General features: G+C 45.3%; 1 protein-coding gene across 1 annotated transcript in view; it reads left to right on the top strand.

Annotated features, from left to right (window-relative positions):
- epha8 (eph receptor A8) overlaps positions 1 to 18,249 on the top strand; it is a 570,939-nt gene that overhangs the window by 451,166 nt on the left and 101,524 nt on the right. Inside the window, exons 10-13 of the mRNA XM_080181519.1 lie at positions 2,172 to 2,297; positions 2,592 to 2,777; positions 10,311 to 10,372; positions 15,755 to 15,964. Of these exons, the coding sequence (XP_080037645.1) occupies positions 2,172 to 2,297; positions 2,592 to 2,777; positions 10,311 to 10,372; positions 15,755 to 15,964 (584 nt within the window). The remainder of the gene's footprint in view (positions 1 to 2,171; positions 2,298 to 2,591; positions 2,778 to 10,310; positions 10,373 to 15,754; positions 15,965 to 18,249) is intronic.

The following is an 18,249-nucleotide window of genomic DNA, read 5'->3' on the forward strand; positions in this document are numbered from 1 at the left end:
CTTTCACAGGAATAGCAAATCTTTCTTCAATTGTATAGAACCTTGGTTCAATCACATCTGGAGTACTGTAGATTCAGTCCCCTTATCTCAGGAGGAATGGTTTTACCATCGAAGAAGTGCAAAGCAGGTTCACCAACCTTGTTCCGGGGATGTCCTATGAAGAGAGATTGGACAAATTTGGGTGGCACAGTAGCACAGTGGTTAGCACAGTAGCACAGTGGTTAGCACTGCTGCTTCACAGCTCCAGGGTCCTGGGTTCGATTCCCGGCTCGGGTCACTGTCTGTGTGGAGTTTGCACATTCTCCTCGTGTCTGCGTGGGTTTCCTCCGGGTACTCCGGTTTCCTCCCACAGTCCAAAGATGTGTGGGTTAGGTTGATTGGCCATGCTAAGAAATTGCCCCTTAGTGCCCAGGGATGTGTAGGTTAGAGGGATATGGGGGTAGGGCCTGGGTGGGATTGTGTTCGGTGCAGACTCGAAGGGCCTCTTTCTACACTGTAGGGTTTTATGATTCTAAATTGGGTGTGTATTCTCTGGAGCATCAAAGAAGGAAAAATGATTTCACTGAAGCCTACAAAATACTTAAAGGAATCAACAGGGTGGACGCAGGAAAGAAGTTTCCCCTGGTTGGGGAGTCTACAACTCAGGGGCACAACAAGGGGGAAGCCACTTAGGGCAGAGGTGCAGAGAATCTTTTTACTCAGAACGTTGTGAATCTTTGGAATTCTCGACCCCAGAGAGCTGTGGAAGCTCAGTCATTGAATATGTTTAAAGTAAAGATTAGCAGGTTTCTAAATGATACAAAGGGATATGGGGATAATGCAGGAAAAGTGAATTAATCAGCAGAGCAGGTTTGAATGGCTTCATGTCCTGTGTTCCTGCATTTGCAGTGCTGAGCTGTGCTGTAAGGTCTCTCTGAACAGATCAGGATTCAGAGCGAAGATTGTTGAATTTACTCTTATCCGGCATAAACTGGACCGACTGACGGGCAACACGACAGCTCAGTGACTATCACTGTTTGCTGTGCAGTTACAGGGATCCAGGTCGGATCTCCGACTTGGGTCGGTGTCTGTGGGAGTTTGCGCATTCTCCCCGTGCTTGCGTGGGTTTTCTCCGGGTGCTCCGGTTTCCTCCCACACCCCAAAAACGTGCTTTGAGGCTGATTGGTGTTGACAAATTGTCCCAAAAATAGACCTCCCTTAATCTGGTGCGCATATAATTCTCTAAATTTGCTCCCCTTTATTGTGGTGTCCAAGAGGCGTAGACAAAAGTCGTGGGTAGAAGAAGGATTGGAATGAGGCACTCACTGAGTGTTAAAATGGGCGGCGCGGGCTTGTAGGGCCAAAGGGCCTGTTTCCTGTGTTGTGGTGTTCTTTGTTCTTTTTGTAATACCTCTGTAGCAGCACTGTGAGAAGGCTAATGGTATGTTAGCCTTTATTGCAAGAGCTGGCTGGAGTTGGATGGTTCATCTAATCCATTGAGATTTGTCTCAATGGACAAATGAGGAAAATGAGGGGATTGGAGATGAGGGGATTGGACTCCGGAGATGAGGGGATTGGACTATGAAGAGAGACTAAATAGACTGGGTCTGTACTCGTTGGAGTTTAGAAGGATGAGGGGGGGATCTTATAGAGACGTATAAGATAATGAAGGGGATGGATAGGGTAGAGGTAGAGAGATTCTTCCCGCTTAGAAAGGACAGCAGGACTAGAGGGCGCAGCCTCAAGATAAGGGGGGAGCAGTTTAGAACGGAGTTGAGGAGGAACTTCTTCACTCAAAGGGTGGTGAATCTCTGGAATGTTCTGCCTGTTGAAGTGGTGGAGGCTGCCTCGCTAAATATATTTAAGTCACGGGTAGATAGATTTCTGATAGACAAGGGAATTAAGGGTTATGGGGAGAGAGCGGGAAAGTGGAACTGATGCACTTCAGATCAGCCATGATCTTATTGAATGGCGGGGAAGGCTCAAAGGGCTAGATGGCCTACTCCTGCTCCTATTTCTTATGTTCTTATGTCGTCTCCAGAGTTAATATCAGAGATACCTTATTCATTCGTTTTTGAAGCCTGAATCTCAAAGCAAATTTCCCACTAACATTCCTGGATTATTCCAGCCAGCATTTTCCAATGTGTATATTCCAATGCTTAAAATACTGAATTATCTCTTTGTTCGTGCAGTCAGATTCCCTGACCCAAAGATTTACGTTGACCCTCACACCTACGAGGACCCAGGCCAAGCCGTCCGTGAGTTTGCCAGAGAAATAGAGGCGTCAAGAATAAAGATTGAAAAGGTTATTGGTTCAGGTGAGGATTTATTTTGGTTCAGCAACAGAGATCCTTTGAAGTTTTATGCGTGAATCTATTGGGACACAGGCGAAATTGAAAAGGCAGTGTCTATTGGCCACCCGTATTTGCACCCAGGGCATTAGTGAGTAAAATAAATAGATGGTAGACAGAGGGCATTATCGTATTTGGCGTCGAATAGTCAATTCCATCAACTTTAGTGTGGACTGTCAATGTGATACCAGCCAGTTAACACTGATGCCCAGGATGCCCAGTTCTCTCACCGTTGTTCATACTGCTTTGTTTGTTGTGCAGGTGAATTTGGTGAGGTGTGCTACGGCCGCCTGAAGCTGCCGGCAAAGCGAGAGATCCCCGTGGCTTTAAAAACACTCAAATCGGGATACACCGAGAAACAGAGGCGAGACTTTTTGAGTGAGGCCAGCATCATGGGGCAATTTGACCATCCTAACATTATCCGCCTTGAAGGCGTTGTCACCAGAAGTAAGTACTAGAAATGGCAATAGTTTTGTGAACTATACTCGATTTATGAATGCATGCAGCTTACAGAAAAATACTTTGGGCGCGGGTGATGGATGTTTTTCCTCAGATCTGCTTCAGTGGCAAAGTTCTCCGAGAAAACTCTGGCCCTTAACGTGAACATAGAACATTACAGCGCAGAACAGGCCCTTCGGCCCACGATGTTGCGCCGACCAGTTAAAAAACAATGACCCTCTAACCTAAACCAATCCCTTTTCGTCCATAAACCTATCCACGGATCTCTTAAACGCCCCCAAACTAGGCGCATTTACAACCGCAGCAGGCAGGGCATTCCAATCCCTCACCACCCTCTGGGTAAAGAATCTACCCCTGACATCCATCCTATAACTACCACCCCTTAATTTAAAGCCATGCCCCCTCGTGCTAGCTTTCTCCATCCGAGGAAAAAGGCTATCATTGTCCACCCTATCTAAACCTCTAATCATCTTATATGTTTCAATAAGATCCCCTCTTAGCCGCCTTCTTTCCAGCGAAAACAACCCCAAATCCCTCAGTCTCTCCTCATAGGACCTCCCCTCCATACCAGGCAACATCCTGGTAAACCTCCTCTGCACCCTCTCCAAAGCCTCCACATCCTTCCTGTAATGTGGGGACCAGAACTGCACACAGTACTCCAAGTGCGGCCACACCAGAGTTGTGTACAGTTGCAACATGACGCTGCGACTCCTAAATTCAATCCCCCTACCAATAAACGCCAAGACACTGTATGCCTTCTTAACAACCTTATCTACTTGATTCCCAACTTTCAGGGATCTATGTACACATACACCTAGATCCCTCTGTTCATCCACACTATTCAAAGCCCTCCCGTTAGCCCTACACTCAACACATCTGTTATTCCTACCAAAGTGAATTACTCACACTTCTCCGCATTAAACTCCATCCGCCACCTCTCGGCCCAGCTCTACAACCTGTCCAAGTCTTCCTGCAAACTATGACACCCTTCCTCACAATCTACCACACCTCCGACTTTAGTGTCATCAGCAAATTTACTAATCCACCCAACTATACCCTCATCCAGATCATTAATAAAAATTACAAACAGCAGTGGCCCCAAAACAGATCCCTGAGGCACACCACTCGTAACCGAACTCCATGACAAATATTTACCATCAACCACCACCCTCTGTCTCCTATCTGCTAGTCAATTCCTGATCCAATTTCCTAGATTACCCTCAATCCCATACATCTGCATTTTCTGCAGAAGCCTACCATGGTGAACCTTACCAAATGCACGTGAAGCTTGATATTTACTCAAGAAACATTCTTATTATTATTATTACTTAGAGTCTTCTTAGTATAGAATAGAACTCCTGCAGTGCAGAAGGAGGCCATTCAGTCCATTGAGCCTACATCAATCACAACCCTACCCAGGCCCTCTTTAAATAGAGGCTTGGAAGTGTATAAACCCCAGAATTCTTTCTTTCAATGACTGACTCTTCACTCATTTGGTTATTGTCCTGAGCTCAAATCTATAGGTCAATAAACTGCGCTTGGTGATATCAACAAAGGAAATCTTCTTAATGTGTTTTCTTCAATCAATCCTACTTATGACAGAATCCCTACAATACAGAAGGAGGCCATTTGGTCCATCGAGTCTGTGCCAACCACAATCCCATCCAGGCCCTATTCCCGTAACTCCCAATACTTTCCCTGCTAATCCCCTGACACTAGGGTCAAGTTAGCATGCCCAATCAACCTAACCCGCACACCTTCAGAGTGTGGGAGGAAACTGGAGCACCTGGAGGAAACCCACACTGACACGGAGAGAATGTGCAAACTCCGTACAGCCAGTGACCCGAAGCCAGAATTGAACCTGAGACCCCGGTACTGTGAGGCAGCAGTGCTAACCAGTAGTTTTGTTGGACTTCTGACAATCTCATGATTGCTACTGATGGCATTAATGAATAAACCTTGCATTAGATAATCTGACTTAGAACAGTTTTGGAATGGTTAAATATTAAACAACATGACTCCTAATTAATTATTAAGATAATTGGCAAAAGAACCAGAATTTGGAATTTCATTTTACTCTGAGTTGTTAGAATCTGGAACACACTGCCTGAAAGGGTGTTGGAATCAGACTCAAGAATAACTTTCTAAAGGCAATTGATGTACAAAAAATGACAGGATAGGGAGAAAAAAAGTGGGAGAGTGAGGCTAATTGGAAAACTCTTTCAAAGAGCTATCAAAGCTTTGTAGCCCAAATGGCCTCTTCTGTGATCCAAATATTACATTGTTGTATAAGAAGAGATTGGGTCGACCTGGCCTCTATTCAGTGGAATTAAAAAGGATGAGAGGGGATCTGATTGAAATAGATATAGTTCTGATGTACAGAACTGGACAGGCTAGATGTAGGGATGTTATTTCCCCTGGTTGGGTGAATCTAGAACGAGAGGTCACAGTCTCAGGATATAGGGGAAGACATTTAGGACTGAGATGAGGAGACATTTCTTCACTCAGAGGGTGGTGAACCTGTGGAATTCTCTACCCCAGAGGGCTGTGGAGGCCAAGTCACGGAACGTCGCTAAGAAGGAAGTAGATAGATTTCCAGACTGGGACTTCATGACCTCGACTGAGCGAGATCGGAAATTCCCTCCTGAGGTCAATGGACATTTCCATTGTCTGCCCCTCGCTGCTCCGATTCCGTGGCGAGCGAGGTGCTACACTGTAAAGTTGTCAAGGGGTGAGGGGAGAATGTGGGAGTGTGGTGTTGGGATAGAGGATCAGCCATGATGAAGTTGAATGATGGAGCGGACTCGAATGGCCGAATGTCTTCTCTTGCTCCTATCTTCTAAGTTTCTACACTGCCTTCTGAAATAAATTTAGCACCAATTCATTTTGCTCCGTTTTGCCCCCCTCAAGGGGCAGTTTTTGGTTTTTTGTGATCTAGGCCGGAATTCTCCGATGCCTTACCGCTCGTTGTTGCTGCCGGCGAGAACGGAGAATTTGACACTCAGCCAAATTGCCGTTCACAGCAGCGGGTCTGGAAAATCTCAGTCAAATCCCAGCAGCGGGACCGGAGATTGCCAGCCGCAGGCGAGGCTGGAGAATCCCTGCTGCGGGTGAAATCAGAGAAACCCAAATCTTAATGGCTTCCTCACCGAGTGGTGACGCAGATCATAAATTAGCTGGGTGCTTTTTGGCTTTTCGAGACTTAAAAAGAAGAATGAAGAAACCACGCGTAGCGCACACATCCGGAACGCTCAGAACCTGCTTGGTGAGCAAAGCTTCCCATCAGGAATCGGAGCTGGTCCCTGCAGACACTGTGAGATGTAGAGTAGATTTTATTACAATGTCTGTTGTTGGCAGTACCCTTTACAACTAGGACGACTAAATAAAGCAATCTCTGTTCGATACTCCCCTCAACACAACCTCACAAAGGCAGCAGCCGATTAATCACTCACACCTCTTTCTTGCACGAAATACCAATAAATTTTTGTCCATATGACAACCTGCCTCTATTTTTCTAGCATTTCTCTCCAAACGCATTTCAAACGCCACTCAGGAAAGCTGACGGTTGTGGGTATATGTATTCCTTTCCACGTGTTACCATTCTGCTCATATCCCGTACCTCTCAATCACATGAGCGGGTGGACTCTCCCTGCAGTTTATTTCCAGTTATTTGAAGCTCATAATAAATCTAGGCAGCCTGTACATCCCCGAATAATGGTCAGTGCTGAGCAGCCTATATTCTCCTCGATGAGTGGGAGAAAGCTAGTTCCGTTGTTAATTTTCAAGCTGAGATTGTTCGCAGAATCCCTACAGTGTAGAATGAGACCATTCAGCCCATCAGGTCTGAACTGACTCACCATCTTAACATAAGAAATAGGAGCAGGAGTAGGCCATCTAGCCCTTCGAGCCTGCCCCGCCATTCAATAAGGTCATGGCTGATCGGAAGTGGATCAGTTCCACTTTCCCGCTTTCTCCCCATAACCCTTAATCCCCTTGTCTATCAGAAACCTATCTACCCGTGACTTAAATATATTCAGCGAGGTAGCCTCCACCACTTCAATGGGCAGAGAATTCCAGAGATTCACCACCCTTTGAGTGAAGAAGTTCCTCCTCAACTCCAATCTAAACTGCCCCCTCCTTATCTTGAGGCTGTGCCCTCTAGATCTTACCCAAGCTCCTCACCCTTTCCCCATAAGCACGTGCATTTACCCTATTAATCCCCCTAACCGACACGTTTTTGGACTGTGGGAGGAAACCAGAGCACCCGGAGGAAACCCATACAAACACAGGGAGAAAGCAGAACTCCACACAGATGGGTACCCAAGGCCGGAATTGAACCTGAGTCCCTGGTGCTGTGAGCCAACAGTGCTAACCACTGTGCATTTGTCATTCAAAAATGTTGAAGGGTAGGGGAAGAGGTAGTTATCGAGTGAACTCACAGTTCAGAAAGGATCTGATTCGTAACAGAATGGTTATAAGGGGCTAACTGGCCTCCTCCGGTTCCCATGATCATTTGGCAGAAGTTCACCAAGGGAGGTGATTACACAAGAAGGGAAATCCCAAAAGATAGATTTGAGTTCGATAAGTCTTCGGGAGTGGAGAAGGTGAGGAGGGATGTGGTGGACTGCTGCTTAATTTATTCAGCTGAGCCAGATCTTTGAGCTACAAGGTGGTTTAAAGAGAGCTAAAATGATTAGCAGGAGAGAGGAATCCAATGCCCACACATTGGAGATTGGAGAAAGGAACGAAAGAGGAAAGTTCAGAGGGAGAGACAGAAAGAGGCAAGTTTAATGTATGGGTTTGGCACATATAGGGTTAAAATGGGACTGCATAGAGTACTGCCCACACAGTGACGAAGGAGAACATGTGATCCACATCTCCGGGTTAGAGTAGTGTTGGACAGGGCTGTGTGTAGAAGCAAGCACGGAGACAGCTCCTAGCTTGAATCCTTCGCTGTACATCAATGTAATTATCAGTGTCACAAGTAGGCTTACATTAACACTGCAATGAAGTTACTGTGAAAATCCCCTAGTCGCCACACTTCAGCGCCTATTCGGGTACACTGAGGGAGAATTTAGCACGGCCAATGCACCTAACCAGCACGTCTTTCAGACTGTGAGAGGAAACTAGAGCGTCCAGAGGAAACCCACACAGACAAGGGGAGAACGTGCAAACTCCACACAGATAGGGACCAAAGCTGGGAATCAAACCTCGATCCTCGGTGCTGTGAGGCAGCAGTGCTAACTACTGTGCCAGTGTATATATGCACATAGTTCTTGCAGTTAATAAATACACGCATTTATAGAACATAGAACATTACAGCACAGTACAGGCCCTTCGGCCCTCAATCCCAAGATCACCTACTTAACCTAGATTAACCTACTTAAGACCACAAAGACTTCATTAAGACCCACCAAACAATATCAGGGAGTTTCAGAAAGGAAGGCTTGATGAGTTTGGGAGTGCTGGACATCAGTCTGGACACGATGTAGACCTGAGGCTCTCCTACACATGTTAAAGGAGTGTAAACAATAGAGCGATGAAGCAGCCAAGCTGAATAATCACACTCAGGGAGCGCAGTGTGGGAAAAATAAAACAGTTGTGACAATCAGAGCCAACACATTTTGAAGCTGTGGTGTCCCATGTTCTCATTTCCTGTTTACCCTATGTGATAGATCGCCATTGATCAGAGAATCCTTCTGTGTTCAACCCAGCCTGGGCTACAGATCTGAGACATTTCAATACTTCGCAACCAGAATTTGATTGAGTTTTTTGAAGGGTTAACCAAGAAGGTAGATGAGGGCAGTACAGTCAAAGTTGTCTACATGGACTTTAGCAAGGTCTTTGACAAGGTACCACATGGTAGGTTGTTGCATAAGGTTTAAGCTCACGGGATCCAGGGTGAGGTACCCAATTGGATACAAAATTGGCTTGATGACATAAGATGGTTATAGAGAGTTGTTTTTTCAAACTGGAGGCCTGTGACCAGCAGTGTGCCTCAGGGATTGGTGCTGGGTTCACTGTTATTGTCATTTATATTAATGATTTAGATGAAAATTTCGGAGGCGTTATTAGTAAGTTTGCAGATGACACCAAGATTGGTGGCAAAGTGAACAGTGAAGAATATTATCTTGGATTGCAATGGGATCTTGATCAATTGGGCCAGTGGGCTGATGAATGGCAGATGGAGTTTAATTTAGATAAATGCAAGGTGATGCATTTTGATAGATTGAACTTAGGCAGGACTTATTCAGTTAGTTGTAGGGGGTTGGGGAGAGTTATAGAACAAAGAGATTGAGGGGCACAGGTTCATAGCTTTTTGAAAGTGAATTCACAGGTGAACAGGGTGGTGAAGAAGGCATTTGGCATGCTTGGTTTCATTGGTCAGAACATTGAATACAGGAGTTGGGACGTCTTGCTGAAGTTGTATAAGACATTGGTAAGGCCACACTTGGAATACTGTGTACAGCTCTGGTCACCCTATTATAGAAAGGATATTATTAAACTAGAAAAGAGTGCAGAAAAGATTTACTAGGATGCTACCGGGACTTTGATGGCTTGAGTTATAAGGAGAGGCTGAATAGACTGGGACTTTTTTTCCCTGGAGCGTAGAGGCGTGATCTTATAGAGGTCTATAAAATAATGAAGGGCATAGACAAGGTAGAAAGTCAAATCCTTTCCCAGAGGTAGAGGAGTCTAAAATAAGAGGGCAAAGGTTTAGGTGAGAGTGGAGAGATCTGAAAGTGTCCAGAGAGGCAATTTTTTTCAATCAGAAGGTAGTGAGTGTCTGGAATGAGCTGCTCGAGGTCATTATAGAGGTGGGCACAATTTTGTCTTTTAAAAAGCATTTGGACAGTTAAAGAGGTAAGATGGAGTATTGCATACAGTTCTGGTCGCCGCATTATAAGAAAGATGTTGAGGCATTGGAAAGGGTGCAGAGGAGGTTTACCAGGATGTTGCCTGGTATGGTGGGAAGGTCTTATGAGGAAAGGCTGAGGGACTTGAGGTTATTTTCATTAGCGAGAAGAAGGTTACGAGGTGACCTAATTGAGGCATACAAGATGATCAAAGGATTGGATAGGGTGGACAGTGAGAGCCTTTTTCCTCGGATGGTGATGGCTAACACGAGGGGACATAGCTTTAAATTGAGGGGTGGTAATTATAGGACGGATGTCAGAGGTAGGTTCTTTACTCAGAGGGTAGTAAGGGCGTGGAATGCCCTGCCTGCTGCAGTTGTGGACTCGCCAACTTTAAGGGTGTTCAAATGGTCAGTGGATAGGCATATGGATAACATTGGAATAGTTCAGGTTAGAGGGTCATTAGATTGGTTGCATTGGTCGGCGCAACATCGAGGGCCAAAGGGCCTGTACTGCTCTGGAATGTTCTATGGATAGAGAGGGATGTGGGCCAAATGCAGGCAAATGGGACTAAGTTGATGGTAAAAGCTGAACGGCATGGACAAGTTGGGCCGAAGGGTCTGTTTCCATGTTATAAACCCCTATGACTCTATCTCATTTGCAGGTAAACCAGTGATGATCGTTACGGACTACATGGAGAATGGCTCACTCGATGCATTCCTGAGGGTAAGTGTACGACACTTATTCAAACAGAACATTCAACTAATTTGGGTTCATACTTCTCTTTATATAATCTCAGTAAACGTCATTTTCTAAAAAAAACTACTGGTATTGATTGTGATGCTGAATAAATGGGCCACATAGTTTCAGAGGCAATGTATTATTTCTGACCTTTGGAGTTAAATCCGGAGAAGAGAGAATATTCAAAACGAGAAGAAAATCAACTTTCTGACTCATTCAATTAGTTCTTCAGATGTTGCTTCTCTTCATGTTTACTCCTTCAATGGGTTTACTCAGTGGAGCACTCAAGTGAAGACAGACTATATTTCATAGCAGTCAAGCTTAAATCTTTTGTTCAAAATTAGATTTTACAACCACGGTTATTTGTAATCGGATTGGCAATCAGGTCCCAGTTCAAAAATGTGACTCAGGTTTTATTTTGAAACCAGATCTAGCTGTTACTAGACACTGATCTGAGTGCAGAAACATCAAAGAACATTATTTGCATGCTCGCTCGCATTGAAAGGAGACACTAAGCCTGAACACCCTGCAGAATTGTTCTCTTAAGCGCTAATCAGAAAATGTTATTAAAATATGATTTATATATTTTGTTGTGCGTTTGACCAACACCTCATGAAAACACAAGAGCGACGCACCCTGAAATTGCAGTGCTATTTTCATCCCAGTCAGATGGAACTAAATTAGGTGAAAAATATTTTGTGCTTTGTGAGGTATCAGATGCTCACTTTGTCCACATTTTCCTTTCTTTGTGAATTGGCCCTTGCCACATCTGCACCCCCAGTGAAAATGGTCTCCACCATTGTCTTCACTATCACCGGGGAGGCGATGGCTTCATGTGTTACCACTGGACTATTAACCCAGAAACTCAGCTCACGTTCTGGGGACCCGGGTTCGAATCCCACCACAGCAGACGATGAAATTTGAATTCAATACAAAAAAATCTGGAATTAAAAATCTATTGATGAACGTTGTTGATTATCAGAAAAATCCATCTGGTTCACTGATGTTTTTTAGGGAAGGAAATCTGCCATCCTTACCTGGTCTGGCCTACATGTGACCCCAGAACCAAAGCAATGTGGTTGACTCTCAACTGCCCTCAGGCAACTGGGGATGGGCAATAAATGTTGGCCCAACCAGTGACACCCATGTCCTATGAATGAATAAAAAAGCCTCTCGTTTCCAATACCTATTCAGCCAGGGGGTAAGGGGAGCTCAGTTGAAGCGAGCTGGGATGTGACAGAGTTTTAACTTCTGTGAATCAATGCCAAATGCGGTGATGCTGGAAATCTAAAGTAGTAAGACTGGAAAATCCTGGCCAAGAGCAACGGATGTTTGCATATTCCTGCCCCAGGAACTACTATTCCTGTGGCAGGCGGAACAGGACAGTTCTGCTTAGCAGGCCTAGCACCGTGTGTGGAGAGAGAAACAGAGTCAATGGTCAAAACTCTACCACTCTACAGCATCGGAGCGAGAGAGAGTCTCCCAGGGGAAATCTCTGCTGACTTCAGGCGGGATTTTCCTCCCCCTTCCACAATGTGTTTCATAGCGATGGGAGGTGGTGAGCCACGTGCTAGCAACTGGTCCCGCCATTGTCAACAGGGTTTCCTGTTGAACGCACCCCCCAAGCTGGAAACACATGGGCGGGATGTGTCATCAGTGGTTCTATAAGATCCCATAGTATATGCCAGCAAGATTTTAGCGGCTGCTTCGAGTTTGTATGGTTCTACAGAACTGTCTCATTTCTATTATTTGTCTGGGGTGTAAAGGTTTGAATCACTGGCAAAGCCAACCCTGAACCCTAGCCCGGGGGGCCAGGAGAACAAATGGCAGAGTTATTAGACCCTTGAATATGTTTCAAGCCTGCCTCCACAGGTAGACCTATACCTGCTGTCTTACAAATGCTGTGCAGTGGTTAAATCATAGAACAGATCGAGGTAGGTGTAAATGCTTCTCTATCTAAATTATGCCATTTTATCATTCCTTTTTAACTTTCCTAATTTGTCCATTCTGTTCATCATCTACTAAGAGTGTGATGGAATACTTGCTGGAGATGAGGGGGTTAGACTCCAGAGATGAGAGGGTTAGGCTATGAAGAGAGATTGAATAGACTGGGTCTGTACTCGTTGGAGTTTAGAAGGATGAGGGGGGATCTTATAGAGACGTAAAAGATAATGAAAGGGATGGATAGGGTAGAGGTAGAGAGATTCTTCCCGCTTAGAAAGGATAGCAGGACTCGAGGCCACAGCCTCAAGATAAGGTGGGGAGGGCAGTTTAGAACTGAGTTGAGGGGGAACTTCTTCACTCAAAGGGTGGTGAATCTCTGGAATTCTCTGCCCATTGAGGGCTACCTCACTAAATATATTTAAATCACGGGTAGGTAGGTTTCTGATAGACAAGGGAATTAAGGGTTATGGGCAGAAAGCGGGAAAGTGGAACTGATCCACTTCAGATCAGCCATGATCTTATTGAATGGCGGGGCAGGCTCGAAGGGCTAGATGGCCTACTCCTGCTCCTATTTCTTATGTTCTTAAGTCTCTCACATTCTGGAAATATATCGCCGTTCCTTCCCTGCCACTTGGTCGAAATCCTGGAACTCCCTCCCTAACAGCATTGTGGGTGTATCTACATCATATGGGCAGCAGCAGTTCAAGAAGGCACCTTCTGATGGGCAAGTAGGGGCAATAAATGCTGGTCTAGCCAGCATTGCCCAGGTGCCGTAAAATTCAATTTAAAAAATAACAAAAGTTACTCCAGTTGAGGCTGAACTTGTACAGAGGCCTACCATAATGTCTTGAGGAAGTTGAACTTATTTTGACCAGTGTCACTCTTTGTACTCATTGAAATTAATTCTAGTTCAGTTTAGTTTTAAAGATTAAATCCCATGAAGGGTCAGGTTGTGATGATGCCCACCCCATTCTAGGAAACCTGGAAGTGGGATGGTGATTCTGTGGCTGCGTTCATGGGATTCTGGCAAAACCTCTTCCGTGATCTTTCTGAGCCCTGACTTGCCGCTGCTGTTCCCTGCTGCCAGTTGGCCCAAAGTTAAAATTCAGCCCCGTGTATCAGGAATTATGTCTCACACACCAGCGACACATCTACAATCAGTGTCAGTACCAAGAATTCTAATTGATGTCTGCTTTACATCTCTATCCAGCAGCTAGTAATACCTGGTTAGTCCAAAACACATGCTGGTTAGGTACATTGTCCGTGCTAAATTCTCCCTCAGTGTACCCGAACAGAGTGTGGCAACTAGGGGATTTTCACAATAACTTCATGACAGTGTTAATGTAAGCCTACTTGTGACATTATGGGCGGCACGGTAGCACAGTGGTTAGCACTGCTGCTTCGCAGCTCCAGGGTCCTGGGTTCGATTCCCGGCTCGGGTCACTGCCTGTGTGGAGTTTGCACATTCTCCTCGTGTCTGTGTGGGTTTCCTCCGGGTACTCCAGTTTCCTCCCACAGTCCAAAGATGTGCAGGTTAGGTTGATTGGCTGTGCTAAGAAATTGCCCCTTAATGTCCAGGGATGTGTAGGTTAGAGGGTATAATATGTAGGGATATGGGGGTAGGGCCTGGGTGGGATTGTGTTCAGTACAGACTCGATGGGCCAAAGGGCCTCTTTCTGCACTGTAGGGTTCTATGATTAATAAATAAACTTTAAAATTTTAACCTTGAAGAGTAGACCCAGGACTATGGACAAATTCTATAATATTCAAGAACATAGAACTATCTATCCAAATAATCCAAATTGTAGCAAGCTGAATAACTTCTTTTATTGGTCACTTGTGGGACATGGGCAATGTTGGCTGGGCCAGCATTGATTGCCCATTCCTAGTTACCCTTGAAACTGAGTGTCTCACTCAGCCATTTCAGAGGGCAGTTGAGAGTCAACTACATTGCTGTGGCTTTGGAGTCACATGTAGGCCAGACCAAGTAAGGACAGCAGATTTCCTTCCCTAAGGGACATTAGTGAAACAGATAAGTTTTTCCGACAATTGACAATGGTTTCACGGTCATCAGTGAATTCTTAATTCCAGATATTCTTTGTTGAATTCAAATTCCCCCGTCTGCTGTGGCAGGATTTGAACCTGGGTCCCCAGAACATTAGCTGAATTTCTGGATTAATAGTCCAGCAGTAATGCCACTAGGCCATCACCTCCCTGAAGCACTGAATAAAATTCTCAGGCCAATGACTAAGAGGAGGTGCAGTCCGCACCCTCAATACAAGGTGGGATCATCTTGCCAAGTGCCTGACCTCAAGGCACCACTTGCTTTTAGAATCATAGAACCCTACAGTGCAGAAAGAGGCCCTTCGGCCCATCGAGTCTGCACCGAGCACCATCCCACCCAGGCCCTACCCCCATATCCCTACATATTATACCCACTAATCCCTCTAACCTACGCATCCCTGGACACTAAGGGGCAATTTCTTAGCATGGCCAATCAACCTAACCCGCACATCTTTGGACTGTGGGAGGAAACCGGAGTACCCGGAGGAAACCCACGCAGACACGAGGAGAATGTGCAAACTCCACACAGACAGAGCCCGGAATCGAACCCAGGACCCTGGAGCTGTGAAGCAGCAGTGCTAACCACTGTGCCACCGTGCTGCCCTAGAGTTGTCCTCATTGTTTTTTTCCCACCACAGCGGAATATCAAACTTAATATCCATCTATTCCTGGGACTACCTATCCGTGTAGAATTGTATTGTGTTTGGAACATAAATACCGGAATCAAATAAGTTGGTTTAACTTCAATTATATATTTTTATTGGGCAAGTGAGATTGCCTTTCCATGGAGCCAAGACTATTGTGACTAAGGTCCTGGTTTCTGTGTAACTTCCTATTGAGTTTTACCAGCTATAAATGCATATTTTCAGGGTGCACAGTGAGACAGGGGGGACTTTGCTTAGGCAGTAACCTGGGGATTTGATCAGCGAACTCTAATATCACTCAACTGATGGTTAAGTTATCGCATTTACCCTGGCACTGATGGTGAAACTGCAGTTTCCTATTCATGGGGCTGTGTTACAAACTGCATTTCTGCACAGTTTCCCTGGCAGAGTCCAGCGGGCAGAGATTTTGGCTGGAATTCTAATTTTCATTAATGTCATCCCATGTGGGTTCTCGCCAGCGTGGGTGACATCAGTAGGAATTCCTATAGACAGCAGTGGGACCAGTGAATGTGCCACCTCCCACTGGCAGGAAACATGCGGCTCGGAGGCTGGAGACTCTCGTCCAAAATTTATAATTAAACTTCAGTTGTGTGCTCTTCAAAATAAGTCTCCCGTATCTGGGAAATGGTTTTATAGCGTCCCCTGGTTAGAGTCACTCTGGAGAAAGACTGATTCTTTATTCTGCTCCCTGTAGAGACACGATGGGCAGTTCACTGTCATCCAGCTTGTCGGAATGCTCCGGGGGATATCCGCTGGGATGAAGTACCTGTCGGATTTGGGATACATACACAGGGACCTTGCAGCTCGGAATATCCTGGTCAACAGCAACTTGGTGTGCAAAGTCTCAGACTTCGGCCTATCCCGAATTTTGGAAGATGATCCGGATGCTGCTTACACCACCACGGTACGGTTTGGAATTTTAACTCTAGTTTCACTCTCTGATTTGATATTCCAGCGTGGATAAGCGGCCGGAGTTTACCAGTCCTGCCGTGGCAATACCCGTTGCGGAAATACAGTGGGCCAGGCCATTAGCAGGAATGGACAATGGCAGTGCCAGGCGGGTCCTTTAAGAAGGTCTAACGCGGTTATTGAAATGCAAACAGGTTATCAAATCAGAATTCACATCTGCAAAAATGAAACTCATTCAGATCGAAATGCAAAACTAATGACTGACCTCAGAATTCATTAACATAAATCAATCCCTTGTTTTCATTCTGGCCTTTTAATGAAGTATATTCCGGAACTGAAATTCTAAATGTTAGTTACTGATGGTGAGTAATAGGATAATTACCAAAGACACGTTGACTTTGAAACGCTAAGGGAAGGTTTGCCGCAATTAAACTATCTACAAAAGTTGCGAGGTTTCGTTGATGTTGTAATTCAAGCACAGTTCTGTGCGTTACCCTAGCTGTTAAAACAAGAAGTCTCACAATACTAGGTTTAAGTCCAACAGGCTTGTTTGGAACCACGAGCTTTCGGAGCGCTGATGAAGGATCCGCGCTCCGAAAGCTCGTGATTCCAAATAAACCTGTTGGACTTTAATCTAGTGTTGTGAGACTGCTTACTGTGCCCACCCCAGTCCAACACCAGCATCATAGCTGATAAAAGTGGTTAGCACTGCTGCCTCACAGCGCCAGGGACCCAGGTTCAATTCCAGTCTTGGGTCACTGTCTGTGTGAAGTTTGTATGTTCTCCCCACGTCTGCGTGGGATTTCCTCCAGGGGCTCCGGTTTCCTCCCACACTCCAAGATGTGCAATTTAGATGGATTGGCCATGCTAAATTACTCCTCAGTGTCAGGGCAAAGGGCAGGGTAAAACCACGGGCTCACAGTGATCGGCCTGGGTAGGATTGTTGTCAGTGCAGGCTCAATGGGCCAAATGGCCTCATTTTGCTCTGACTGTTAACACACTTGATTCCAAAATGTACTGCTTGAGAGTGTGCCGGGGGCAGATTCAATCAAAACATCCAACAGGGAGTTAGATACTTATCTGAAAAGGAAGAATGTGCAGTGTTCCATGGAGAAGGTGGGAGAACGACACTCGGTGAATTGTGCTCGTTTGGAGAGCAAGTCCAGACAGGATGGGCCAAATGGCTTCCTCCTATGCTGTAACGATTGTGTAATTCTCTAAAATAGAAGGTACCACTCAAAGATGTGAACATATCCTGCTGTGATTGTGGAGTCGGACACTTTAGGAACTTTCAAGCGGTTATTGGATAGACACATGGAGCACACCAGAATGATAGGGAGTGGGATAGCTCGATCTTGGGTTTGGACATAGCTCAGCTGAACATCGAGGGCCGAAGGGCCTGTACTGCGCTGTACTGTTCCATGTTCTATATGAAGAGTGGGATTCTCCGATTTTGCCTGTGCCCGCTCCGCTGCAAGCGAGAACGGAGAATTTGGCGTTCCGACCAAAACCCCATTCACATTCAACAGCTCCAGGGAATCCCAGCCAAAAGTGAGGCCGGACGTTTTCAGCAAAAGAAAGACTTGCGTTGACAGAGTGCCTTTCGCCACACCTCCCAAAATGCTTCAAAGGCAGCCAAGCGCTTTTGAAGTGTCATCACTGTTGTCCTGTAGGAAATCCAGGCGGCCAATTTTCACACAGCAAGATCCCACAAACTGAAATGTACTAATGGCCAGTAAAAACTGGCTTTCAGTGATGTTGACTGAGGGATAATTATTGGTCGGGGTAGCCTAGTCTTCAAGTAGTGGCATGGAAACACCTGGAAGGATAGACAGAGCCTTGGTTTACTGTCTCATCAGAAAGATGGCATTGTTGACGGTGTCACACTCTCGCAATTCTCTGCTGAGTATCAGCCTAGATTAAACTCAAATCTCGGGAGTTAGACTTAAGCCCTCAACCTTCTGATGCAGAATGTTAAACACAAAGCCATGGCTAATGCCTATTTATCGATGGTAAGTTAGGCTGATATTTTACTTCAAAGGTTTATTTATTTAAAATTTGATTTCCGTCACTCACAATGTGTGAATTGAAGCAAACTTTAGAAGCAATCTTTCCAGGAAAAATACAAAACACAAAAAAGATCATAATCTACCAATCATCAGGTTAAGTTCTTTATATCATCAGGACACAAAATCTAACACTCATTTAAGTTTGTTCATTTTATAAGGTTATATAAGGGATTGGCGAGGCTGAATTTAGAGTATTGTGTACAGTTTTGGT

Source organism: Carcharhinus amblyrhynchos, unplaced genomic scaffold (genome assembly GCF_965287045.1).
Source record: "Carcharhinus amblyrhynchos unplaced genomic scaffold, sCarAmb.v2.hapA scaffold_41, whole genome shotgun sequence".
Classification (NCBI taxonomy): Eukaryota; Metazoa; Chordata; class Chondrichthyes; order Carcharhiniformes; family Carcharhinidae; genus Carcharhinus; species Carcharhinus amblyrhynchos.